The 26,170-nt window shown below is 43.7% G+C and overlaps 2 protein-coding genes and 1 long non-coding RNA gene across 3 annotated transcripts in view; 1 reads left to right on the top strand and 2 right to left on the bottom strand.

Annotated features, from left to right (window-relative positions):
- Nucleotides 1–2,264, bottom strand: part of LOC133011047 (protein NLRC3-like) — a 22,959-nt gene extending 20,695 nt beyond the window's left edge. Inside the window, exons 1-4 of the mRNA XM_061078728.1 lie at nt 1,970–2,264; nt 1,758–1,877; nt 1,538–1,657; nt 895–1,100 (exon numbers count right to left, since the gene is read on the bottom strand). Of these exons, the coding sequence (XP_060934711.1) occupies nt 895–1,100; nt 1,538–1,657; nt 1,758–1,877; nt 1,970–2,013 (490 nt within the window). The 5' untranslated portion in view covers nt 2,014–2,264. The remainder of the gene's footprint in view (nt 1–894; nt 1,101–1,537; nt 1,658–1,757; nt 1,878–1,969) is intronic.
- LOC133011050 (NAD-dependent protein deacylase sirtuin-5, mitochondrial-like) overlaps nt 1–25,358 on the top strand; it is a 231,594-nt gene extending 206,236 nt beyond the window's left edge. Inside the window, exons 5-8 of the mRNA XM_061078731.1 lie at nt 23,783–23,836; nt 23,948–24,071; nt 24,533–24,648; nt 24,736–25,358. Coding sequence (XP_060934714.1) covers nt 23,783–23,836; nt 23,948–24,071; nt 24,533–24,648; nt 24,736–24,808 — 367 coding nt within the window. The 3' untranslated portion in view covers nt 24,809–25,358. The remainder of the gene's footprint in view (nt 1–23,782; nt 23,837–23,947; nt 24,072–24,532; nt 24,649–24,735) is intronic.
- Nucleotides 9,425–13,240, bottom strand: LOC133011054 (uncharacterized). Its single transcript, XR_009680716.1, has 2 exons — nt 13,175–13,240; nt 9,425–10,519 (listed from the first exon to the last, which is right to left on the bottom strand). It is a non-coding gene; the product is annotated as an uncharacterized LOC133011054 (long non-coding RNA).
- Nucleotides 25,359–26,170: the final 812 nt, after the last annotated feature.

Raw genomic sequence — 26,170 nt, 5'->3', positions numbered from 1 at the left:
TGGTCTGGAGGTTATCCAGACGAGAGCCGAGGGAAGCAGATTCCCCCGGATAAGGTTTGTCAGCAGCACGTTGACTGATGACCTCTGTGTGACCTCAGACACAAGCTCCCTGTGGTTGAAGTCCAGAGAAGGTCTGCTTTCATCCAGGCCGTCAAAGATGAACAAAGGTTTACAGACAGCGAGCGTCTCTGCCGTGAGCTTCTGTAACGCTGGATGGAAAACACGGAGCAGCGTGAGGAGACTGTGCTGCTGGTCCTTCACCAGGTTCAGCTCCCTGAACGAAAGCACAGCCAGCAGACCCATATCCTGGTTCTCTAAACCCTCTGCCCAGTCCAGAGTGAACTTCTGCACCGAGAAGGTTTTTCCAACGCCAGCGACGCCGTTGGTCAGGACGACTCTGATGCGTCTCTGCTGGTCAGTGGAGGCTTTAAAGATGTCGTGGCACCTGATGGGAGTGTCGTGGAGGATCTTCATCTTGGAAGCCGTCTCAAGCTGCCTCACCTCATGTTGAGTATTAACCTCTTCACTCTGTCCCTCTGTGATGTAGAGCTCAGTGTAGATCCTGTTGAGGAGGGTTCTACTTCCTGTTTCATCACTTCCTTCAGTCACATGTTCATATCTCCTCCTCAGGCTGAGCTTATGTTCATCTGAAAAATCCTGCAGACCACGATCTGCTGAAAGACAAGAAACAATGTCAGAGACAGAGAATCTACTGATTGTTTTCATCAGATACAGAGAAGCTACAGAAAATAAAAGCTTTTTAACTTTGTGCTTTTCTAACGATGTTAAATGTTGATGCTGTATGAAGGAACAAAATAAAACCACATGTGCTGTTGTCAGAAGTGAAGACATCAGCAGACACATGTACAGTGCTGCTCTGACCGGCTGTCTGACCTCCAGCTCCTGTTCTGGATCGTTTTCCACACTGGGGACAGGAGCAGTCTCCTGAAGAACCAGACTGGTCCCAGTATGAGGTGATGCACTGTCTGCAGAACCAGTGTCCACAGCTGGTGGAGACTGGATCCTTCAGGACGTCCTGACACGAAGCACAGCAGGACGACTGCTCCTCCTCAGAAACATGACTCCTCCTCTTCCTCTCCCTGTGAAGACATTTCCTGATAACTCACATGTCACAGTCACAGGTTGTCATCACTTCTGTCAAGGAGGTTTTGTTTTCACCCAGTATGTTTGTGTGTTGGTTGGTTCGTTAGTGGGATTATAAAAAACAACAGATTACCAGTAAACTTGGTGGAAGGTTGTGGTCCGTGAACCAGATGGGGGGGGGGGGGGGCATATTCAGAGGACTAATGTTCACCAGTGTGTGGAATTTGGTGCAGATCCAAATTAAAATGAGTCTATAGTGGATTTCAAAGTGGTTTCATAAGGAGCGTGTTGGTTCTTGGTGGAGGTCTGAGCTCTTTGAGTGATTCTAAGAGATTAGTCACCAACTTCAATGAAGCTGTGTCCTAATGCAGGGGCCACACTAGAGGAAACTAGATCCTCTTCAGAGCAGGTCCCAGTAGAAACAGTCTCTTACTCTGTGTGTGAGGGTCCAGGTTCATTACTGAAGTGTGGAGGAACTCCCATGGACCGGTCACTCTTCAGAGACAGACAGCTGGACCCTGGAGACTCTGCTCTCAGTCTGTGGTCCTGACCTCTGCAAACACAAACATGTTTTTATTCAGAACACATCATTCACTGGTTCACTCTCTGAGGATTCAGTCTGGAGGTTCACATGTTTGTAGCAGGTCTCTTACTCTGTGTGTGAGGGTCCAGGTTCTTTACTGAAGTTTAGAGGCTCAAACATGGACCAGTCACTCTTCAGAGACAGACAGCCGGACCCTGGAGACTCTTCTCTCAGTCTCTGGTCCTGACCTCTGCAAATACAAACATGTTTTTATTCAGAACACATGGTTCATTCTCTGAGGATTCAGTTTGGAGCTTCACATGTTTGTAGCAGGTCTCTTACTTTGTGTGTGAGGGTCCAACTTGCTCTGAAGTGTCCTCGTCCATGTTGCACCGGGCCGGCTGCGGCTCAGTTGTGGTTCAGGCCGCTCTGCAGCAGAACACAGTGAAATGATCTTTCACACCAGTTTCAATGTTTATCTGTTGAAAACGTCACAAACACAAATATTTGCAACACTTCCTGTAGCCGACCCATTTCAAAATAAAAGAACTCCAGCATTTCTGTCGACTGAATCAATTAATTTATTTTTAAATGTTCTTATTGTGAAATAGATGCATGCTCTCTCTCTCTCTCTCTCTCTCTCTCTCTCTCTCTCTCTCTCTCTCTCTCTCTCTCTCTCTCTCTCTCTCTCTCTGTCATTTGTAAATCCACCAATAAACCTGCATAGCCATAAACAAGCGTTGAATAACAAAGTATTTTTGCAACTTGAGCATTTCCTGATCTCCACTCAAACCAAGCAACTTCACTAAAGTTAATTAATAGAAGCTTGTGAAAGTTCCTGTGACCTTCAACTAAGAGACCACTAAGAGAAGGAAACTCAACATCTAGTATCATGTTCACATGTGTGTGTGTATGTGTGTGTAAGTATTAAAAGTAGAAGTACTCACGCAATGGGTTGTCTCTCAATGTCTAGGCTGTGCCATTTTGATAAAGAATTCAGATATAGCTACTGGTAATACTCATGCCTCTACAGATGTCACTACTAGTAATAATAATAAGCAACAACATTTGTTTATTGGAAAGGTTGTTGTACTTATTGTGCTTACCCTCTGTAATACTGTTCACACTCTATCTTACAATTCTCCACTAAAACATTCTGTAAATATCAATAAACGTGGACCTCTCATCAGTAGCAGGAGTGATACACAATGCCCCTTATGATAACTCAGCAAAGCGAAACAAGTTCTAGGCACACAAAACAAGATTTCTCTTTTGTTATCAGCCTGCACAGTGCTGGTACAGAAAATAAAAAATCACTGTTCAATACATAAAAGAAAACAGCGGAATGATCCTTTTATAACTTTGTGGTCATTCTCTGAGCTGATTGGCTGCAGCTGCTGTCAATCAGTTTACATAAGAGCTCCACCCCCTCCAGGTCATACATATTCTATTAGAGAAGCAGGTGTGTGCGTGTGAGAGAGAGAGAGAAAGAGAGAGAGAGAGAGAGAGAGAGAGAGAGAGAGAGAGAGAGAGAGAGGCGTATGTGAAAAATCTACATAAGTACAGTAACAAAGTATTTCTACTTGGTTACTTTCCACCACTGGTACTCACACCTCAGCCAGTGACTGGTTGGTGACCACTGCTGTAACGTATGATTGTGAAAACACGTTGTGTTATTAAACACTTGATGAACAGATGAAGATAAAAAGTGAAACTGTGAGTTAACTCTTTTAATAAGTCCTTTGAAGTTTCTTTGTTCCAGACCTGCTGTTCACATCTGTCTCTGGGATCCAGTGAAAAACACTGACTGTAAAATAATATGAGTGAATAATATAAATGTAGCTGAACACTCACCAGCCTCAGACTTCACGTCTCCTCCGTCTGCTGCTTGAAGTTAGAACGAGTCTGATCACTTTCACTGGAGGCTCCTCCCCCTACCTGCAGTTACTGGAAATCACATGACTCTGGGTGTGTGTGTGTGTGTGTGTGTGTGTGTGTGTGTGTGTGTGTGTGTGTGCGTGTGTGTGTGTGCTTGTGCTGTTTGTTTAATTGTGACGAGCTGCTGGTCGTTGCCTTACACACATCTGTTGTCGCTCTCAGCGGTACCAGTGCTTTTATTCTGATTTATTTGGAGAAAGATGATGACGTCAGAGTAAATAAGAAACGAGTCTATTTGAAAATGCAAAACAATATTGTGTATTTACATAATGGAATATGTTAATCATAGTTATTGATCTCAATCAATCAATCAAGTTTTATTTGTATAGCCCACATTCACAAATAACAATTCGTCTCATGGGGCTTTAACATTGTGTGACATCCTCTGTCCTTAACCCTCAACAAGAGTAAGGAAAAACTACTAAAAACCCTTTTCACAGGTAAAAATATGTAGAAACCTCAGAGAGAGCCACATGTGAGGGATCCGTCTCTCAGGACGGACAGAAGTGCAATAGATGTCAGGTGTAAGAAAACATCATCAGGATTTTTAGCAGCATCCATTAGGCTAAACATTTTTCAATACTATGTGTCAGGCAGTCCCGCTGCAATCACAGTCTCTGGCCAGCAGCAAGACCACGATCCAGCATCAGGATGGGATCCACTATAATCCACAGTCATTGTCCACCGCCGCCAGTTAGAATCCATTATCAGCTGCCGCCTCGGTCGTGGTCCCTCATCATCCGATGCCAACGCGACAAAGGATCCTCCATTACAACGACGATCAGCTGGCACGATACAGAATCCACCGAACTGGATCCACCATTGCGACCTCCGACACGCGATCCACAATCATAATCCATGGTGCGGCCACAGCTGTGGCCCTGCATCCGCGGGCGCTAAGGCACAGAAACTCTGGGAAAAGGGGTCAAGTTAGTAACATGTACTGATCAGATAAGAATTATCTTGATGTGATAAATATGGAGAAAAGGAAGGAGAAGCAGGAAAGAGAAGCTCCGTGTGTCTTGTGTCATAAATTCCCTGTGCGTCTTAGCATCATCAGGGGTTTTTGCCATTTAATCAAATTTGGAACATCGCACAAATTAGCTCTAACTATAAGCTTTATAAAAAAGGAAGGTTTTGAGTCTACTTTTAAACGAACAGAGCGTGTCTGCCTCCCTAACTGAAAGTGAGAGATTATTCCACAGCAGTGGGGCTTGATGGCTAAAAGCTCTGGCTCCTACTCTACTTTTAGAGACTTTAGGGACAACAAGTAAACCTGAGTTCTGGGATCGGAGTGCTCTAGTAGGTTGATATGGAACTAACATCTCTTTAAGGTAAAGAGGTGCCATATCATTAAGGGCCTTGAAGGTGAGGAGGAGAATTTTAAATTCTATTCTAGATTTAACAGGAAGCCAGTGTAGCGATGCTAATACTGGAGAAATGTGCTCTCTTTTCTTAGTTCTCGTCAGGACACGTGCTGCGGCATTTTGGACCAGCTGCAGAGTCTTTAACGACTTGCTGCTGGAGCCTGATAATAATGAATTACAATAGTCCAGTCTCGATGTAACAAAGGCGTGGACTAGTTTTTCTGCATCTTTTTGCGAAAGGACATGTCTGATTTTTGAGATATTACGCAAGTGGAAAAACGCGGTCCTAGAAATTACTTTTAAGTGACTATTAAAGGACAAATCAGGATCGAAGATCACTCCCAAGTTCCTGACTGTGTCATTGGAAGCAAGGGCAATGTCATCTAGCGCAGCTATATCATTAGATAATGTATCTCTAAGGTGTTTAGGGCCGAGTATTATAACCTCTGTTTTATCTGAGTTTAATAAGAGAAAATTGCGGGTCATCCAGGTTTTTATGTCCTTGAGACATGCTCGAAGTTTAGTTAATTGATTACTTTGATCAGGTTTTATTGACAAATATAACTGGGTGTCATCCGCATAACAGTGAAAATTTACCGAGTGTGTCCTGATAATGTTTCCTAGTGGAAGCATATATAATGAGAATAAAATTGGGCCGAGCACAGACCCCTGTGGGACACCATGGTTAACTTTGGTGCGCACCGATGACTCATCATTGATTTGAACGAATTGGGAGCGATCAGCAAAATAAGATTTAAACCAGTTTAAGGCCGTTCCTTTAATGTTAATTAACTGTTTTAGTCTCTCTAATAAAATTTGATGGTCAATTGTGTCGAATGCTGCACTGAGATCTAACAGAACGAGGACAGACACAAGTCCCTGATCTGAAGCTATTAGAAGGTCATTAGTGACTTTTGCCAGGGCTGTCTCTGTGCTATGATTGGTTCTAAACCCAGACTGAAAGTCTTCATATATATTATTTTCCTGGAGAAACTCACACAGCTGATTGGCTACAACTTTTTCTAAGATTTTAGATAGGAAGGGGAGATTAGATATTGGCCTGTAATTTGCTAAAACCTCTGGGTCTAGGGTGGGTTTTTTGAGTAGGGGTTTGATTACAGCTATTTTAAAAGACTGTGGTACATAACCTGATGATAATGACAGATTGATTGTGTTAAGTAACGAATTATCTATTAGGGGCAGAATTTCTTTAAGTAATTTAGTTGGAATCGGATCTAAAATACAGGTTGTTGGTTTAGAACCTGAGACTATTTTGGTAAACTGATCACGGGTGATCAGAGAGAAGCTGTCTAAATAATGGGAAGGATTCTCAGCCGTTTCTGAGATCTCTATTGTTGGGAGGGTATTAGTGCCAATTGAGGGCAGGAGATGATTGATTTTATTTCTAATAGTTAGAATTTTATCATTAAAAAAGGTCATAAAGATATTGCAATTTAGGGATCGAGGAATACTGGGTTCGGTGGAGGTGTGACTCTCTGTCAGCCTGGCTACAGTGCTGAAGAGAAACCTGGGGTTGTTTTTATTCTCTTCTATTAGTTTTGAGTAATAGGCAGCTCTTGCTTTGTGGAGACCCTTTTTATATTCTGTAACACTACTCTTCCAGTCTAGGAGATTTTCAACACTGTTGCTGGAGCGCCACTTCCTTTCTAATTTTCTTGATATTTGTTTCAACTCATGTGTCTTGGAATTATACCACGGAGCTAATTTACTATGTTTTACACATTTCTTTTTTAGAGGCGCTATTGAGTCTAATGTTAATCGTAATGAGTCTGCAGAGCTTTCTACGAGGTGGTCAATCTCAATAGAGCTCGGGTTTTTAAAGAATTTGTTGTTTATGTCGACGGATAATACGGGTTTAAATGTAATCGGAATTATTTCCTTAAATTTAGCTACAGCACTATCAGGTAGACAACTAGAAAATGAGTTTTTTATTAGTGGCATATATTCAGATAGTGAAAAATCGAAGGTTATTAAATTATGGTCTGATAGTACTGGATTGCGCGGAAGTACTGTTAAATGTTCAATTTTGACACCGTATGATAACACAAGGTCAAGTGTGTGGTTACAACAATGAGTAGGTTGATGCACACACTGACTAAAACCAATTGAGTCTAGTATTGAAATAAATGCTACGCTCAGGCTATCTTTATTATTGTCAACATGAATATTAAAGTCACCAACAATAATAATTTTATCTGTCTTTAGGACTAGGTTTGATAAAAACTCAGGGAATTCTGTTAGAAATTCAGTATAAGCCCCAGGAGCACGATAAACTACAGCAAATATGATTGGCTGTTGGTGTTTCCTGGATTGACGTGGAAGATTAAGAACAAGACATTCAAATGAGTTGTAGCTAAATTTAGGTTTAGGATTAATTGATAGACTGGAGTTAAAAATAGCAGCAACTCCACCTCCTCGCCCGAGTTCCCTGGGAACGTGTGAATTTATATGACTGGGGGGAGTAGATTCATTCAAACTGACATATTCATCAGGATGCAGCCACGTCTCAGTAAGGGACATTACATCTATATTGTAGTCTGAGACTAGTTCATTAACTAAAATAGCCTTTGAGGACAGTGATCTAATGTTTAAAAGACCACATTTGAAAGTCTTAGTTTCCTGTGTTGTTCCAGAGGTTGTGTTAATTTGTATAAGATTATTGTGAGTTCTCGCTCTGTTATTGTTTAATTTAAATAATTGAATCGGACGGTAGACAGAGACAGTCTCTATGCGGTTGGGTGACTGATCCAGAGGGAGCGCAGAGAAGTGTTTAGCACTGCAGCTCTGCTTCCTGGTCCCAACTCTGGGTTGTCATGTGATAGACTTAGTAATATTCTTAGATAAGAGAGCTGCTCCATCCCAAGTGGGATGAACGCCGTCTCTCCTAACAAGACCAGGTTTCCTCCAAAAAGTTTGCCAATTATCTATAAAGCCCACACCGTTTACAGGACACCACCTCGACAGCCAGCGGTTAAAAGAAAACATGCGACTAAACATGTCATCACCTGTAGTGTTAGGGAGAGGGCCAGAGAAAACTACTGTGTCCGACATCGTTTTAGCAAAAGCACACACAGACTGGTGAGTCTCCACCTGCAGCAGCCATGCTGCACCAACACACCGGCAAACACCAACTAAACTGTTCCTCCTGAATCCCACACTCACACACAAACAAAAAACACCTCTACTATAAACAAAGAGGGAAAAATATCATAGAAACAAGATAGATAAATCACAGTTTTCCAACAAACTTTTCCAGCTCACTCACCACACTCTGTCCCAACATGCACTCCGAGAGAGAGAGAGAGAGAGAGAGAGAGAGAGAGAGAGAGAGAGAGAGAGAGAGAGAGAGAGAGAGAGAGAGAGAGAGAGAGAGAGAGAGAGAGAGAGAGAGAGGTGTGAAGAAGAAGAGTTAAAGGATGGGACAAGAAAGAACCCATTAAATCTTGGCACAGATCTGTTGTTAATGTTATCCCACTGTATCAGAGCAGTATGTTATTATCACGTTGTCTATAATGCTGGAAACCTTTTTAAATGCACGTGCAGATAATATCTTACAACAGGATTTGTTCTGCAGCAGTAATGACTTTTTGTCTACTACATCAAGCACGTGTCATTTGATTTACCAGATTGTGTCAGTGTGAAGAGAACTTCAGGACCTGTACACATGATCTGGTGTTTGCTCTTTTCTATAGAAAGTTGTGTTTGCTGCATTTCATTTACCGTAATCATTCAGTAAACGTTGTTCAGAATATCACATCAACACAGGGAACCAAGGTTTTGTTAAAGAGTTTGATTTATAGGAACTGACTGTCATCATGCTGCTATTACATTAAATTATATTGTACTGTGTTTGAGATTGTGTTGAATTTCATTTAAAACAATAATGTACAGACTGATGCTGATCGTATACTGTAAATATAATAAAATACAGTACTATAGTGTGTTTTAGTACGTGGACAGCACTAAACTGTTAATTAAGGTTACAGTAAGAAAGCAGTAAATCCCTGTGAACCTGCTGCCAGCAGTTTACTGTGAGAATGAGAAAACACAGCAGCGCACTGTAATTCAGTGGATTGTGTTATTACGGTCACACAGTGTAAAGTCGATGACAGTGTGAGTCCATGTTGTTCACAGTGTGAACATGAATTAATAAACCTATGCACACGCTTTAGATCCACTCGTGTCAGAGGCCAGAAGCAGGTGAAGTCAGGTGAGCTGCAGAGAGAGGAATGTTTCCAAACTGGTTTTCTATAGAAAGATCATTCCTTCCTTCTTATCTTGCACAGGACCTGATCTGCTCCACTGAGACACTGTGTGTGTGTGTGTGTGTGAGTGTGTGTGTGTGTGTGTGTGTGTGTGTGTGTGTGTGTGTGTGTGTGTGAGTGTGTGAGAGAGAGGGAGCGAGAGAGAGAACATAACAAAGACAGGGGGGGGGGCAAGAAAAGAAGAAAAAGATGAAAACACGTTGATCGTCAGTTATAATCTTTATTGATCCTCTGAGTGGACGACAACGTTCAACCCATACTACACATCTTCATCCTCTTCGTCACAGTGAACTGTCGGGTCAGCTCAGGTCAAAGGTCAAACACGTCTTTAAACAGCAGCTCGCGCTCAACACAGGAACTAGATTCATAAAAAAAAAAAACACTAAGGAACATCCAATCAGATCAGTCCATCAACACACCATGAACAAATGAGCTGAACCAGACTGACACTGCCCCCTGGTGTGTGGCTGCAGTATAGGTCATAAACCTCCTCCTCCATGTGAGCAGATGGGACATGGACATAAACAAATAATCAAAGAAGACGTTAAATATGTTTGTCAAAGATGTTTCTGTCAGGATGCTCTCTGTGCTGCACCTGGATCCTGGAGTCCATGTGGAGAAGAGCCGCTGCCTGGCCGTCTCCCTGATGGAGTCTGTGTGATGGGTCCAGGTCTTCACTGGTGACTAAGTGTTTCTCACCGTCAACCCGATGAGCAGAAGTTGTTCTCCATCACATATGATGATAGGGCTCGCTTTGTCAGAGTGCACAATGCAACATAAAGAAGAATCAATAACAACAAGATAGAAAAAAGAGCAGAGCTGTGGGAGAGCTGGAGACACGGCAGCCTTCCTTCTTTGGAACTTTAAGATCATAAACAAACATCTACACAGAATGTGGTTCTACACACATGGAGACAGACTGAGGGACAAAGGTGGAAAATAATAAAGACAAACTTAAACACACTGTATGTGACTCTTTATAGAGGGATTATATATTCTGCTTGTGTTGTGTCATTTCAATAAACACATTCTTCATGTGAATAAACACAATCGGGGCAGGAAGGTTGCTGGTTTGAATCTGGTTCAGATGGGTCTTCCTGTGTGGAGTCTGCATGTTCTCCACGTGTTTTCTCCAGGTGCTCCGCCTTCATCTCACAAACACATGCAGATTAGGGGTTGTGTAGATTGGAGACTACACACAAGCTGCTGCTGCTTCAGCCTCTGGATCCTCAGGACACAGCTCAGCCTCCGTCCACACACACTGTCCTCTTCACACTCAGATATACAAATACCCCTCCCACCTGTTGAGAGAAGAAGACATCAGTGTCACAGAGACTCACTTCATCAGCTGTGAGTCAGTGATGCAGCTCATCCAGTAGAAAGAGCAGCAGGGACTTCAGTCCTGTTCAGAGGTGGAGCAGCTTCCTCTCTGCTTCATGTTCACGTGTTGGAATGAACACGCTAAGAGCTCAGTGTGTGTCCTCTGCATGTCAAAGTGCAGAGTGGACACCTGAGAGGTGGATTTACTGCTGTTACAGGTGAAGACATGTTTCACTGTGTGTTGATGAACATCTGCTTCTGACAAACTGGGACCAGATGAGACAGATGGACCTCAGCAGAGGTTCTGCTCTGTAGAAAGAGCTCCTGGTTACCATGGTGATGAGGAGAGGCTTCAGTCCCACTGATCTCAGAGCTGTGACAAAGATCCACCTGATAATTTCTTCACTGATGAAGTGAGAGGACAAACTGTCTCACATCAGATGAAGACGACACCGTCTCTGTCCCTCGTGTGAGGCTGTCAGCTGTGGTCCAGCTTGTGTAAGATCTGAATCTGTTGTTTACGAACAAGACGAGTGGAAGACAAGAAGACACACACTGTCTCACTGTCTCTGAGGACACACACTGTCTCACTGTCTCTGAGGACACACTGACTCTGAGAACACACACTGTCTCACTGACTCTGAGGACACACACTGTCTCTGAGGACACACACTGTCTCACTGTCTCTGAGGACACACACTGACTCTGAGAACACACACTGTCTCACTGTCTCTGAGGACACACACTGTCTCTGAGGACACACACTGTCTCACTGTCTCTGAGGACACACACTGTCTCACTGTCTCTGAGGACACACACTGTCTCACTGTCTCTGAGGACACACACTGTCTCTGAGGACACACACTGTCTCACTGTCTCTGAGGACACACACTGTCTCTGAGGACACACACTGTCTCACTGTCTCTGAGGACACACACTGTCTCACTGTCTCTGAGGACACTCACTGTCTCTGAGGACACACACTGTCTGACTGTCTCTGAGGACACACACTGACTCTGAGGACAGACACTGTCTCACTGTCTCTGAGGACACACACTGTCTCACTGTCTCTGAGGACACACACTGTCTCACTGTCTCTGAAGACACACACTGTCTCTGAGGACACACACTGTCTCACTGTCTCTGAGGACACACACTGTCTCTGAGGACACACACTGACTCTGAGGACAGACACTGTCTCACTGTCTCTGAGGACACACACTGTCTCACTGTCTCTGAGGACACACACTGTCTCACTGTCTCTGAGGACACACACTGTCTCTGAAGACACACACTGTCTCACTGTCTCTGAGGACACACACTGTCTCACTGTCTCTGAGGACACACACTGACTCTGAGGAGACACACTGTCTCACTGTCTCTGAGGACACACACTGACTCTGAGAACACACACTGTCTCACTGTCTCTGAGGACACACACTGTCTCACTGTCTCTGAGGACACACACTGTCTCTGAGGACACACACATGGACCTGTCTCCAGGAAGCTGACTGAGGTCATCTGGTGTTTTGGGGACAGGATGAGTCTGGAGACATTGAGATGTTCTGGGTGAGTTAGAGATCAACTGAACCAACCAGACGTTGATTTAAACTTCCCTTATCCGTCCCTTTAAGGAGAGTGTGCACCACACAACAGTGGAGAGTCACTGTGGTCAGTGGGCGGAGCTTTGATACGGGTTGATCTCCAACTTAACCTGGAGCAGGTTAGCCGTTCATCAGAAGTTACCATGGTGATTTACCTCGTTAAGAAGTGGACGAGCTTCGTAGGACTGAAAAAACTAAACCTGAAGTTAACCTGATAACCACAAATCCTGCTTGGTAGCACAGACCCTGGATCTGTGATACTGACTGTGTTCAGTAAAATACTGATGAAAGCAGCGTGGACTGACTCCACCCATCTACTGACCTCAGAGCCTCCAGTCGACAGGTTGGACTCTGCTGTAGATCAAGCAGCTCCTTCACTGCTGAGGCCTGCAGGTAGTTGTCTCTCAGATCCAGTTCTCTCAGATGAGAGGGGTTTGACCTCAGAGCTGAAGCCAGAGAAGAACAGCTGATCTCTGACAGAATGCAGTGATTCAACCTGGATAAAGAAATATGAATATTAGAATGTGTCCTCCTGTTGTTGTGGATCGTCATCATGTCAACACAGACTCTCAACATGCTGCTGACCTCAGTCCAGTCTGTGACCTGAAGATAAATATCAGATCAGACATGTTGGACCATTGTTTCATTCATCAGCTTCTTCTCTGTGTGTTGGTCACTGAGCAGGTTTGTGTAATTAAACACTGTTTAAAGTAGGGACGGCTCCTGATGTCACTTCCTGTTTGTTTCTATACTTATCAACTGTCCAACGTGTTTCAATAAGAATGTGTCTTATTTTGAAAACCTGAGGAGGACGAGTGCTCGGCCTCAGTCCACATGTTATTTACTGACACTTTCTCAGTGATCAGGAGCAGGTGAGTGCAGGTGAATGGAGTTGATGAGGTGGACGTGACTGACAGGCTGGGTGAGGGACAGATGACTGAGGGACAGTGAGCAGAGCAGAACTGAGACAAGTTAAATTAATAATGACCCAATAAGAAAGAAAGTCTGAAAAGTGAAGAAGGATTTAAGGACCTCAGAGTCTCCAGTCGACAGTTTGGACTCTCCAGTCCAGAACACAGCAGCTTCACTCCTGAATCCTGCAGGTTGTTGAAGCTCAGATCCAGTTCTCTCAGATGTGAGGGGTCTGACTTCAGAACTGAGGCCACGATTTCCCAGTGAGTCTCTGAGAGGAAATAACCACCGAGTCTGTAATTAAAGAAAATATCAAATCTGTGAGAATTAAATCAGAAAACACAATATTCATACAAAACGTGATCATGTGACCCTCACCCTGGTAAATCCCCTCTTTGTTAAAAACTCCTCAAGAGAATCTTTTCAGATTTGGTTCAAGCTTCATTCAGACTAACAGAGGAACTCAATAGAATCAGGTGGTCAGAGGTCAAAGGTCGAGGTCACAGAACATGTTCATTCAGACTAACAGAGGAACTCATTAGATTCAGGTGGTCAGAGGTCAAAGGTCAAGGTCACAGAACATGTTCATGACCTCTTGAACATGATGTCTCAAGTCTGTCTTTAGGGGATTTCTTCACATTTTGACTCAAAGACAAACTGATTAGATTTCAGGTCAAAGGTCAAAGGTCACAGTGACCTCATGTTGTTGTGAGGTCCACATGTCAGGAACCTGGAGGACAAACGCACAAACGCACACACCCCCCCCCCCCCCACACACACACCCTCCCCCCCCCCCCACACACACACACACAGACCCCACACACACACACAGACACACACACAGACACAGACACAGACAAACACCCCCCCCACACACACACAAAGACACACACACACACACACACACCCACACAAACACACACACACGCACACACACTCACACACACACAAACACACGCACACACAAACACACACATACACCCCACACACACACACAGACACACCACACACACACAGACACACACACACACACACTCACAAACACACATACACCGCCCCCCCCTCACACACACACACACACGCACACACAAACACACCACACACACACAAACACACACACACACACACACACACACACCCACACACACACATACCCCACACACACACACAGACACACCACACACACACACACACACACACACACACACATACCACACTCACACACACACACACACACACACACACACACACACACTCACACACCCCCCCACACACACTCACACACAAACACACACAGACACACACACACAAACACACACAGACACCCCCCCCCACACACACAGACACTCACAGACACACACACACACACAAACACACAGAGACACACACACCACATACACACACACACACACACACTCACAAACACACACACACCACACTCACACACACACACACACCACATACACACACGCATAAACACACACACACACACAGACACCCCCCACACACACACACAGACACTCACAGACACACACACACACAGACACACACAGACACACACAGACACACACACACACAGACACACACAGACACACACACACTCACAAACACACACACACCATACTCACACGCACACACACAAACACACACACACACACTCACCCCCCCCCCCCCCCCCACACACACACACACACACACACTCACATAGCCTTCCTGCAGTTCCTCACAGCTGGGATCAGTCTCAGTCGACCCTGGTCTGATGTGTTGAACTTGTCCAGGTCCAACTCATCCAGAACCTCCTCTGACATCTGCAGCATGTAGGCCAGAGCTGAGCAGTGGATCTCAGAGAGTTTCTCCTTTGATCTGTTCTCGGACGTCAGGAACTGTTGCATCTGCTGATGAACTGAGTGGTCGTTCATCTCAGTCAGACAGTGGAAGATGTTGATGTTTCTGTCAGGAGAAATGCTATAACTGTCACTCTCCATCTCCTTCAGGTTGTTGATGACTCTCTGGATGATCTCTGGATTGTTCCCTGTCCGACCCAGCAGGCCTCCTAAGACTCTCTGGTTGGACTCCAGACTGAGGCCGTGAAGGAAGCGAACAAACAGGTCCAGATGACCATTTGTACTGGTGAGGGATTTTTCAATGGTTCTCTTCAGGAGGTCATCCAGGGAGAAGGTACTGTCTGTGTTCCCATATGTTCCCAAGAAGTTCTTGAGTTCTTCTGTGTTCCTCTTGGTGTAACAGTGGAACATGTAGACTGCAGCCAGAAACTCCTGAACGCTCAGATGAACAAAGCAGTAGACTGATTTCTGGAAGATCACACTCTCTCTTCTGAAGATCTCTGTACAAACTCCTGAGTACACCGAGGCCTCTGTGACATTAAGACCACACCGCTCCAGGTCTTCTTGGTAGAACATGATGTTTCCTTCCTCCAGATGTTTAAGTGCCAGCCTCCCCAGCTTCAGGAGAACGTCCCTGTCAGCCCTCTTCAGCTGCTGTGGACTCTTCTCTTGTCCCTCACCGTACTTGTTGTTCTTCCTCTTTGTCTGAACCAGCAGGAAGTGTGAGTACAGCTCAGTCAGGGTCTTGGGCAGCTCTCCTCTCTGGTCTGTGGTCAACATGTGCTCCAGAACTGTAGCACTGATCCAGCAGAAGACTGGGATTTGACACATGATGTGGAGGCTCCTGGACGTCTTGATGTGTGAGAAGATTCTGCTGCTCAGCTCTTCATCACTGAATCTCCTCCTGAAGTACTCCTCCTTCTGGGCGTCAGTGAAGCCTCGTACTTCTGTGACCCTGTCAACACATGCAGGAGGGATCTGATTGGCCGCCGCAGGTCTGGAGGTTATCCAGACGAGAGCTGAGGGAAGCAGATTCCCCCGGATGAGGTTTGTCAGCAGCACGTTGACTGATGACCTCTGTGTGACCTCAGACACAAGCTCCCTGTGGTTGAAGTCCAGAGAAGGTCTGCTTTCATCCAGGCCGTCAAAGATGAACAAAGGTTTACAGACAGCGAGCGTCTCTGCCGTGAGCTTCTGTAACGCTGGATGGAAAACACGGAGCAGCGTGAGGAGACTGTGCTGCTGGTCCTTCACCAGGTTCAGCTCCCTGAACGAAAGCACAGTCAGCAGATCCACATCCTGGTTCTCTAAACCCTCTGCCCAGTCCAGAGTGAACTTCTGCACTGAGAAGGTTTTTCCAACGCCAGCGACGCCGTTGGTCAGGACGACTCTGATGCGTCTCTGCTGGTCAGTGGAGGCTTTAAAGATGTCGTGGCACCTGATGGGAGTGTCGTGGAGGATCTTCTTCTTAGAAGCCGTCTCAAGCTGCCTCACCTCATGTTGAGTATTAACCTCTTCACTCTGTCCCTCTGTGATGTAGAGCTCAGTGTAGATCCTGTTGAGGAGGGTTCTACTTCCTGTTGCATCACTTCCTTCAGTCACGTGTTCACATCTCCTCCTCAGGCTGAGCTGATGTTCATCTGAAACCTCCTGCAGACCACGATCTGCTGAAAGACAAGAAACAATGTCAGAGACAGAGAATCTACTGATTGTTTTCATCAGATACAGAGAAGCTACAGAAAATAAAAGCTTTTTAACTTTGTGCTTTTCTAACGATGTTAAATGTTGATGCTGTATGAAGGAACAAAATAAAACCACATGTGCTGATGTCAGAAGTGAAGACATCAGCAGACACATGTACAGTGCTGCTCTGACCGGCTGTCTGACCTCCAGCTCCTGTTCTGGATCTTTGTCCACACTGGGGACAGGAGGAGTCTCCTGAAGAACCAGACTGGTCCCAGTATGAGGTGATGCACTGTCTGCAGAACCAGTGTCCACAGCTGGTGGAGACTGGATCCTTCAGGACGTCCTGACACGAAACACAGCAGGACGACTGCTCCTCCTCAGAAACATGACTCCTCCTCTTCCTCTCCCTGTGAAGACATTACCTGATAACTCACATGTCACAGTCACAGGTTGTCATTACTTCTGTCAAGGAGGTTTTGTTTTCACCCAGTATGTTTGTGTGTTGGTTGGTTCGTTAGTGGGATTATAAAAAACAACAGATTACCAGTAAACTTGGTGGAAGGTTGTGGTCTGTGAACCAGATGGGGGGGGGCATATTCAGAGGACTGATGTTCACCAGTGTGTGGAATTTGGTGCAGATCCAAATAAAATGAGTCTTTTGTGGATTTCAAAGTGGTTTCATTAGGAGCGTGTTGGTTCTTGGTGGAGGTCTGAGCTCTTTGAGTGATTCTGAGAGATTAGTCACCAACTTCAATGAAGCTGTGTCCTAATGCAGGGGCCACACTAGAGGAAACTAGATCCTCTTCAGAGCAGGTCACAGGAGAAACAGTCTCTTACTCTGTGTGTGAGGGTCCAGGTTCATTACTGAAGAGTGGAGGATGTTCTTTGGACATGTCACTCTTCAGAGACACACAGCTGGACCCTGGAGACTCTGCTCTCAGTCTCTGGTCCTGACCCCTGCAAACACAAACATGTTTTTATTCAGAACACATCATTCACTGGTTCACTCTCTGAGGATTCAGTTTGGAGCTTCACATGTTTGTAGCAGGTCTCTTACTTTGTGTGTGAGGGTCCAGGTTCATTACTGAAGAATATAGGAGGTTCCATGGACATGTCACTCTTCAGAGACACACAGCTGGACCCTGGAGACTCTGCTCTCAGTCTCTGGTCCTGACCCCTGCAAACACAAACATGTTTTTATTCAGAACACATCATTCACTGGTTCACTCTCTGAGGATTCAGTTTGGAGCTTCACATGTTTGTAGCAGGTCTCTTACTTTGTGTGTGAGGGTCCAGGTTCTTTACTGAAGAGTATAGGAGGTTCCATGGACATGTCACTCTTCAGAGACACACAGCTGGACCCTGGAGACTCTGCTCTCAGTCTCTGGTCCTGACCTCTGCAAACACAAACATATTTTTATTCAGAACACATCATTCACTGGTTCATTCTGTGAGGATTCAGTCTGGAGGTTCACATGTTTGCAGCAGGTCTCTTACTTTGTGTGTGAGGGTCCAGGTTCTTTACTGAAGAGTATAGGAGGTTCCATGGACATGTCACTCTTCAGAGACACACAGCTGGACCCTGGAGACTCTGCTCTCAGTCTGTGGTCCTGACCTCTGCAAACACAAACATATTTTTATTCAGAACACATCATTCACTGGTTCACTCTCTGAGGATTCAGTTTAGAGCTTCACATGTTTGTAGCAGGTCTCTTACTTTGTGTGTGAGGGTCCAACTTGCTCTGAAGTGTCCTCGTCCATGTTGCACCGGGCCGGCTGCGGCTCAGTTGTGGTTCAGGCCGCGCTGCAGCAGAACACAGTGAAATGATCTTTCACACCAGTTTCAATGTTTATCTGTTGAAAACGTCACAAACACAAATATTTGCAACACTTCCTGTAGCCGACCCATTTCAAAATAAAAGAACTCCAGCATTTCTGTCGACCGAATCAATTCATTTATTTTTAAATGTTCTTATTGTGAAATAGATGCATGCTCTCTCTCTCTCTCTCTCTCTCTCTCTCTCTCTCTCTCTCTCTCTCTCTCTCTCTCTCTCTCTCTCTCTCTCTGTCATTTGTAAATCCACCAATAAACCTGCATAGCCATAAACAAGCGTTGAATAACAAAGTATTTTTGCAACTTGAGCATTTCCTGATCTCCACTCAAACCAACCAACTTCACTAAAGTTAATTAATAGAAGCTTGTGAAAGTTCCTGTGACCTTCAACCCCCCGGCCACTAAGAGAAGGAAACTCGACATCTAGTATCATGTTCACATGTGTGTGTGGGTGTGTGGGTCCGTGTGTGTGTGTAATCGCCAGTGGTGGAGGAAGTACTGAAGTTTAGTACTTAAGTAAAAGTACAAGTACCCAGGAAAATATAAACTTAAGTAAAAGTAAAAAGTACTTACTTTTAAATTAACTTTAAGTATTAAAAGTAGAAGTACTCACGCAATGGGTTGTCTCTCAATGTCTAGGCTGTGCCATTTTGATAAAGAATTCAGATATAGCTACTGGTAATACTCATGCCTCTACAGATGTAACTACTAGTAATAATTATAAGCAACAACATTTGTTTATTGGAAAGGTTGGTGTACTTATTGTGCTTACCCTCTGTAATACTGTTCACACTCTATCTTACAATTCTCCACTAAAACATTCTGTAAATATCAATAAACGTGGACCTCTCATCAGTAGCAGGAGTGATACACAATGCCCCTTATGATAACTCAGCAAAGCGAAACAAGTTCTAGGCACACAAAACAAGATTTCTCTTTTGTTAACAGCCTGCACAGTGCTGGTACAGAAAATAAAAAATCACTGGACACAGTCTCGTTTTGCTGCCAAATATCAGACAGAATAGTAAAGACTGAACTGAACCGAGCTCCTGCATGAGCACCTGGATCATTCTAAAGGGAATAGATATATGGGGAGCCACACCCTGCCCACACACATCAGAGAGAGAGAGAGAGAGAGAGAGAGAGAGAGAGAGAGAGAGAGAGAGAGAGAGAGAGAGAGAGAGAGAGAGAGAGAGGCGTATGTGAAAAATCTACTTAAGTACAGTAACAAAGTATTTCTACTTGGTTACTTTCCACCACTGGTACTCACACCTCAGCCAGTGACTGGTTGGTGACCACTGCTGTAACGTATGATTGTGAAAACACGTTGTGTTATTAAACACTTGATGAACAGATGAAGATAAAAAGTGAAACTGTGAGTTAACTCTGTTAATAAGTCCTTTGAAGTTTCTTTGTTCCAGACCTGCTGTTCACATCTGTCTCTGGGATCCAGTGAAAAACACTGACTGTAAAATAATATGAGTGAATAATATAAATGTAGCTGAACACTCACCAGCCTCAGACTTCACGTCTCCTCCGTCTGCTGCTTGAAGTTAGAACGAGTCTGATCACTTTCACTGGAGGCTCCTCCCCCTACCTGCAGTTACTGGAAATCACATGACTCTGGGTGTGTGTGTGTGTGTGTGTGTGTGTGTGTGTGTGTGTGTGTGTGTGCGTGTGTGTGTGTGCTTGTGCTGTTTGTTTAATTGTGACGAGCTGCTGGTCGTTGCCTTACACACATCTGTTGTCGCTCTCAGCGGTACCAGTGCTTTTATTCTGATTTATTTGGAGAAAGATGATGACGTCAGAGTAAATAAGAAACAAGTCTATTTGAAAATGCAAAAAAATATTGTGTATTTACATAATGGAATATGTTAATCATAGTTATTGATCTATTTGTATGTAAAAAGGTTGTAATATAGGAAAGAGAGATGGTGACGAGTTGAACATGGAGCAGACTCTCTGGATGTGTGACCACATGAGGGTGAAGGAGCTGAACGGACGTGTGACACTTTGCCAACAAGAATAAACTTTCAGGATCATGTTTCTTTACAAATAGCAACATCCAGCCGGGGGGGGCTGGATGAAAGTCCACTTCCTGTCCAGTGTGTGCGTTCACCTTGACCCACAGGTGAGGCGTCACGCTGGTCTCCTCAGGTTCACACCTTTTCTCTACTCTAACAAGAAGAAACCAACCTGTGGTCATTTCATGTTAAACAACCCTTGTTTTTATCATTTGAAATAAATTAAATTCAAATGAATGTATTCCTGTCGGGGAAAAGGGAACCTGATGCTGCGTCTGTTTTTATTCTGCTGGATTCCTCTGAAGTGAATCTGTGTCACCTGGAGCAGAACAATCCAGAACCAGCACTTTGAAGATGTTGTTCCAGACCTGTGAGGTGGTCGGCCCTTGTCGAGCCCGGTTATGGAGCTAGAACAGTCTCATAAGTAATAAATGCACACAGAAACGAATACATGCGCAAAAAAGATCCACAAATGTGCAAAAAAGATCCACAAATGTATTTGGGGATTTATATATATAAATGTGACTCAAAACACAAATACATTTTGGCTACAGACGATCCCCTCTTAGAAAAAACGCATTTGTGGATCAGGCTCCTGTCAGGGGAGTCTCAAAAGTCCACACACAAATGCAGCGAGGTTTACAAATTAAAAGCACTTTGTAAATGCAGGTCCAACAGTTTATATATGAATGTAACAAGCTCCAAACATGTATTTGATGAAGATTGCAAATACTTTTACATGCGTATATTTGTGAATTTTTTTTCTATTTGTGTGTGCATCAGAAATATGTTTATGAATCTTATGTTTTACATGTGAATTTTTTTTACGTATATATGGAATGAAAGATATTTGTGTGTGCATTGAAAATGTATTTGTGTTTTGAGTCACATATATATATGAATCCCCAAATACATTTGTGGATCTTTTTTGCACATTTGTGGATCTTTTTTGCGCATGTGGATCTTTTTTGCACATTTGTGGATCTTTTTTGCGCATGTATTCGTTTCTGTGTGCATTTATTACTTATGAGACTGTTCTAGCTCCATACAAGTCCACAGTATTTGTAAGAGACACAGCGTGCAACACAGAGGCGGGTCTTTTCTTGAGCGCACTCAGCAATTGGCCAGATGTGAACTGTCTCTCAAAGTGCAGTTTTTTGCAAGCACATCATTGTGAGAGAAGGTTTACTCCACCAGGTGTCTCTATCAAGAAGGGAGTTTTTTTTACAGTGGAGAGACCAAGCAGATTAGACCTTAGAGGAGGATTTCATGTTTTTCCCATAATAATTCATGAAATGGTTCATTGTTTTAGTCTGGGCACATCCTCTCTCCTTCCTGAGAATCCGTGCTTTCATTATCTCAAATCTCAAGATGAATTTCCTTCTCAGGCTTTCCCCAAGTTGCACTTTGCAGTCAGTTTGACACTCAGATGGTTGCGCTCTGTGTTTGACCCTGTATTTGAATCCAGAAATGATATCACTCCTGGATAAAAGAAACAGTTGTAATATTGTTAATTCTATAGTTTACACAGTTAATATTGATTCACAGGATATAATGTAGGTAAAATATAGTAAAATATATTCATAAGATAGAAAACAAAACATAGATATCTCAACACCCTCTTCAGATGGTTTCTCCCACATTAGCAACAGTGGAAGCAGATTAAACAGTTTATACATGTTCAGAGGAGACATTAAAGCAGAGACAAGTAGAAACAGAACTTTTCTCTCTGAGATGTTTTTCTTCTCGTTACATCTGGTTTGTCACAGAGGAAATGATCCATGTGTTTGACTCATAGACTGAATATAAAGGCTTTGACTGGGATGTGCTGCTGTTATACTGCAGCGCCACCTGTGGGTCAAAAGTAGAAAAGCCACCACCGCTCTGCACCTGATACAGAAATGAAAACGTCCCATTTTTATTCCAGAGTTTTGATCTTTTGTGTCAAAGACAAAACTCTGATTTTAAACTCAAAGTGATTTCATTGTGTTGGAACTAAATCAATTTGTGACGTGAATCCAGGAACTGTGATGTTTTCAGATGTTTGTTGGTTTTGTGATGTTAGAATCCGGTTTGTGTGTTTTTCTTGGTGATGAAGTGATCATCGTGTGTAGCAGTCAAACTGTTTGTCAACATGTGACTGTTGATCCAGAGACACATGACCCCACGATGATGTGTTGGTCATTATGTGAGTGTTGTAACCTGAACAGGTCCGCGAACACACACAGACACACACTACCCAGCTTCCCCCTGCAAACAGGACTGCTCCCCCTGGAGGACACATGCTGCTGTCATGTGACACTGTTCAATAAATAACTTTGTGGTCATTCTCTGAGCTGATTGGCTGCAGCTGCTGTCAATCAGTTTACATAAGAGCTCCACCCCCCTCCAGGTCATACATATGAGAGAGAGAGAGAGAGAGAGAGAGAGAGAGAGAGAGAGAGAGAGAGAGAGAGAGAGAGAGAGAGAGAGAGAGAGAGAGAGAACATAACAAAGACAGAGGGGGGGGGGGCAGGAAAAGAAGAAAAAGATGAAAACACATTGATCGTCAGTTATAATCTTCATGGAAAGCTTCAACGCTTCATGAAGCTACATCTCGCCATCACTAAATTGTTGGTAGTGACTCTTATTTTGAAAGGGGGTTTTAAAGGAAGTGGGTTCTGTGATGAGTGAAGTTGCAAAGTGAGCGCCTCACACAGCAGGGGGGAGAAGTGACGTCATCACTCAGAACATCGACGAGCTCCATCAGCTGGATCCCAAAACATCCTGGAGCTCCACGGTGAGAAGGAAAGAGTTCTCGTAACTTTATTTTGCTCAAATAAGAATCAACAAATTAGATTTTGTCAGTTTATCGAACAATTTGAGGTCAATTTTCTGTCTTCAGTAAAACGAGTGGATGTTCCAGCACTTATCTGTCTCTTGTGTCGTGTCTGTGGCATGAAGGACGTCATCAGCTGGATTTAGAAATTAATATCAGACGTTGTCGTGTCTTATTAAAATCTATTGACACAGACTGTGTCGTCAATTTGTTCAGGAGGTGTGTAACGTTAAAAACGCTCAGATGAGAACACAGATAAGTGTGAGGACTCGATTTCTTAGTATCTATATCATCATACTAGGTTATTTATGAGATTTTTAGAGTTTTTTGATGTTTAATTTACTTTTTCTGTCAAAAACCAGATGAATTGCTTGCAAATAATCATATCTTACATAAAACTACCTTAAACGTATATGAAATGTGCACGTGTACCTGTTCAGTTGAGTAAATATTCATATCAGAAATCAGGAACGTCTGTGTTAAGTGAATTTAATTAACTTCTTTATCGAACTCCCTTTTCAGAGCTCCTGACCCGGAAACCCACGACGCCCAGATCCCAGTTCTACAGCTGCCCAGGTACAAACTCACCCCTGATCTGAGGTAGTGCTCTTTTCAAATGAGGTTATCTGACTGTCTGTGTGTGTGTGTGTCTCTGTGTGTGTGTGTCTCTGTGTGTGTGTGTTTCAGGTGTGAGCAGACAGGTTGTCACGGTCTCTTGAGACCAGCTGTGGTTTGGTTTGGAGAAACGCTCGACTCTGACGTCCTCACCCGGGCAGAGAAAGTGCTGGACAGCTGTGACCTGTGTCTCGTGGTGAGTGTGTGTGTGTGTGAGTGAGTATGTGTGTTTGTGTGCGACAAAGACTTTACAACCAGTTTTAATGAAGGGTTTTTAAATAGGGCTACTTATAACGATTAGATTTTTTTATTGCTCTAATCTGCAGATCATTAGCTTCATTAAAGGAAGGAAACTCCAGAGATTCATGACTGAATCTTAATTGGGAACCTGAGAGAGAAAGATGAGGAAATAACGAAAGAGCCTCACATTACGAAGACACGTCACATTGGAGAATCTACAATAATTTAACAATTACAGCATTCACTGATTAGTTGATTTTCCTACTGTTAAATTTAGTATTTGATAAAAGTTATGGCAGCATCACCCCAAAGTAGATACTTTATCTTTGAAAATCTTCTAAAATAAAAGGAATAAATCTTTTTTTTTGGTTTCACTTCTCAGTTTACATTTAACTTTACAAATTTCTTCCTCTGCAGGTTGGTACCTCGTCCATCGTGTATCCAGCGGCCATGTTTGCTCCTCAGGTGGCGGCCCGCGGCGTCCCCGTGGCCGAATTCAACATGGAGGACACGCCGGCCACCATGCGCTTCAAGTGTGTTTCCTTTTACTTTTAAATACATCTCAATAAAATCCTCATGTCACATCAACACAGACAAACGTTCCTCTACATGTGTTCCAGGTTCCACTTCCACGGCCCCTGTGGGAGCACGTTACCCGCCGCACTCGCACGCCACGAGATGGAGACACATTGAAAGTGGAGGTTTGGTCCAACATGTGGAGATGGACACGTGAAAATAAGAAGAGGTCAAGAAATCTGTAGAAGATAAATATGAGTTACACCTTCAGAATTCAGTTCATGAAGATCTCACATGCTATTATGATTTGTCAGGAAATGACAAGAAAAACTACTGTAACATTAAATTATCATCAATTATTGCACTTTTAATAGTTAAACTTTATTTGCTAAAGTCAAAGACATTGAAGCAAATTGTTTCCCTTTTTCAGGTTATTGAATGTCAGCCAGCAGGGGGCAGTGTTTAGCTGCTGCTGTTCACTGGGTCTGTGGGAGTTTCAGTTGATTCAAGTTCTGGAACTTTACTCAGCTTCAGTTAAACCAGTGGAACCAGTGACTGAGCTTCTGTCCCAGTCACAAGGAAAAGGGTTTGAATTTGAAGGTTTTGTTTCACGTATGTAACGTGATTGGAGCAGTTTTGCTGATGGGACTTGAAATAAATGAAAACTCATAAACTGAAGGATTTCTTATGAATGTGTGTGTTTAAAATAGTGTGTTGTTCAAATGATGCAACAGGAATAAAGAGTTTTACGTCAGCGCAAAGTGGTGATGATGTGTTTGAATGTTGGCTGTTAAACATTTAAGACATAAGGAGCTGGAATTGAACACCTAACTTAGTAAAGTTGCAAGAAATACGTGTTTCAATCCAGGTTTGACTCCTTGAGAGGCTGCATTTGAGGCACGACTAAGCCGTTCCATTTCAGAGACTCCTTCAAATGCCTCCTTCCATTCCCAAGTCACAAAGGATCCAACAGGTGAATCCTTCTCGGACAAACCTCTCCCAGGATTCATAGAGCGCCAGAGACGAGAGATGAAGAGCACAAGCTGGATACACAAATAGGAAAATCCTCTGTAGACCAGAGAGTCTCATTCAGTCTGACCTGTACATTCCATCCTCTAAAGGAAGCAGCCATGTTAACAATCTGCTCCTGAGTTACAGTTTAAAAACAATGTATAATTGTGTCAGTGTTTTAAGTTATTGTCAGTAATGATGTGTGAGTAGACATATTGTATATCGATATTCATTAGTACCAGATATACTGATCTTCCCTCATTTGCTATAACGTAAGGTCGCCTTGACCTTCGGCCTCTGACCAACAGAGTCATCAGTTCCTCCTTCAGTCCAAGTGAATGAAGAACTTCTCTTTCTGTTTTCCTGAGACACAACATAACGTCTCCTTCACAATAAAAGCTGCAGCTCCCTGGTCAGTAGGTGACGAAACCACAGACACACACAGACATGTCAGCACAGACACACACAGCCCAGGCCCAGCTCTGTTTACCCTCATTGCCAGGAAGACGCCGGCTGAGGTTATTAATA

This window comes from Limanda limanda, chromosome 9, assembly GCF_963576545.1.
Source record: "Limanda limanda chromosome 9, fLimLim1.1, whole genome shotgun sequence".
NCBI classification, from domain to species: Eukaryota; Metazoa; Chordata; class Actinopteri; order Pleuronectiformes; family Pleuronectidae; genus Limanda; species Limanda limanda.
Note: the sequence above shows the minus strand (reverse complement) of the source record. Positions and strands in the feature narration are given on the sequence as shown.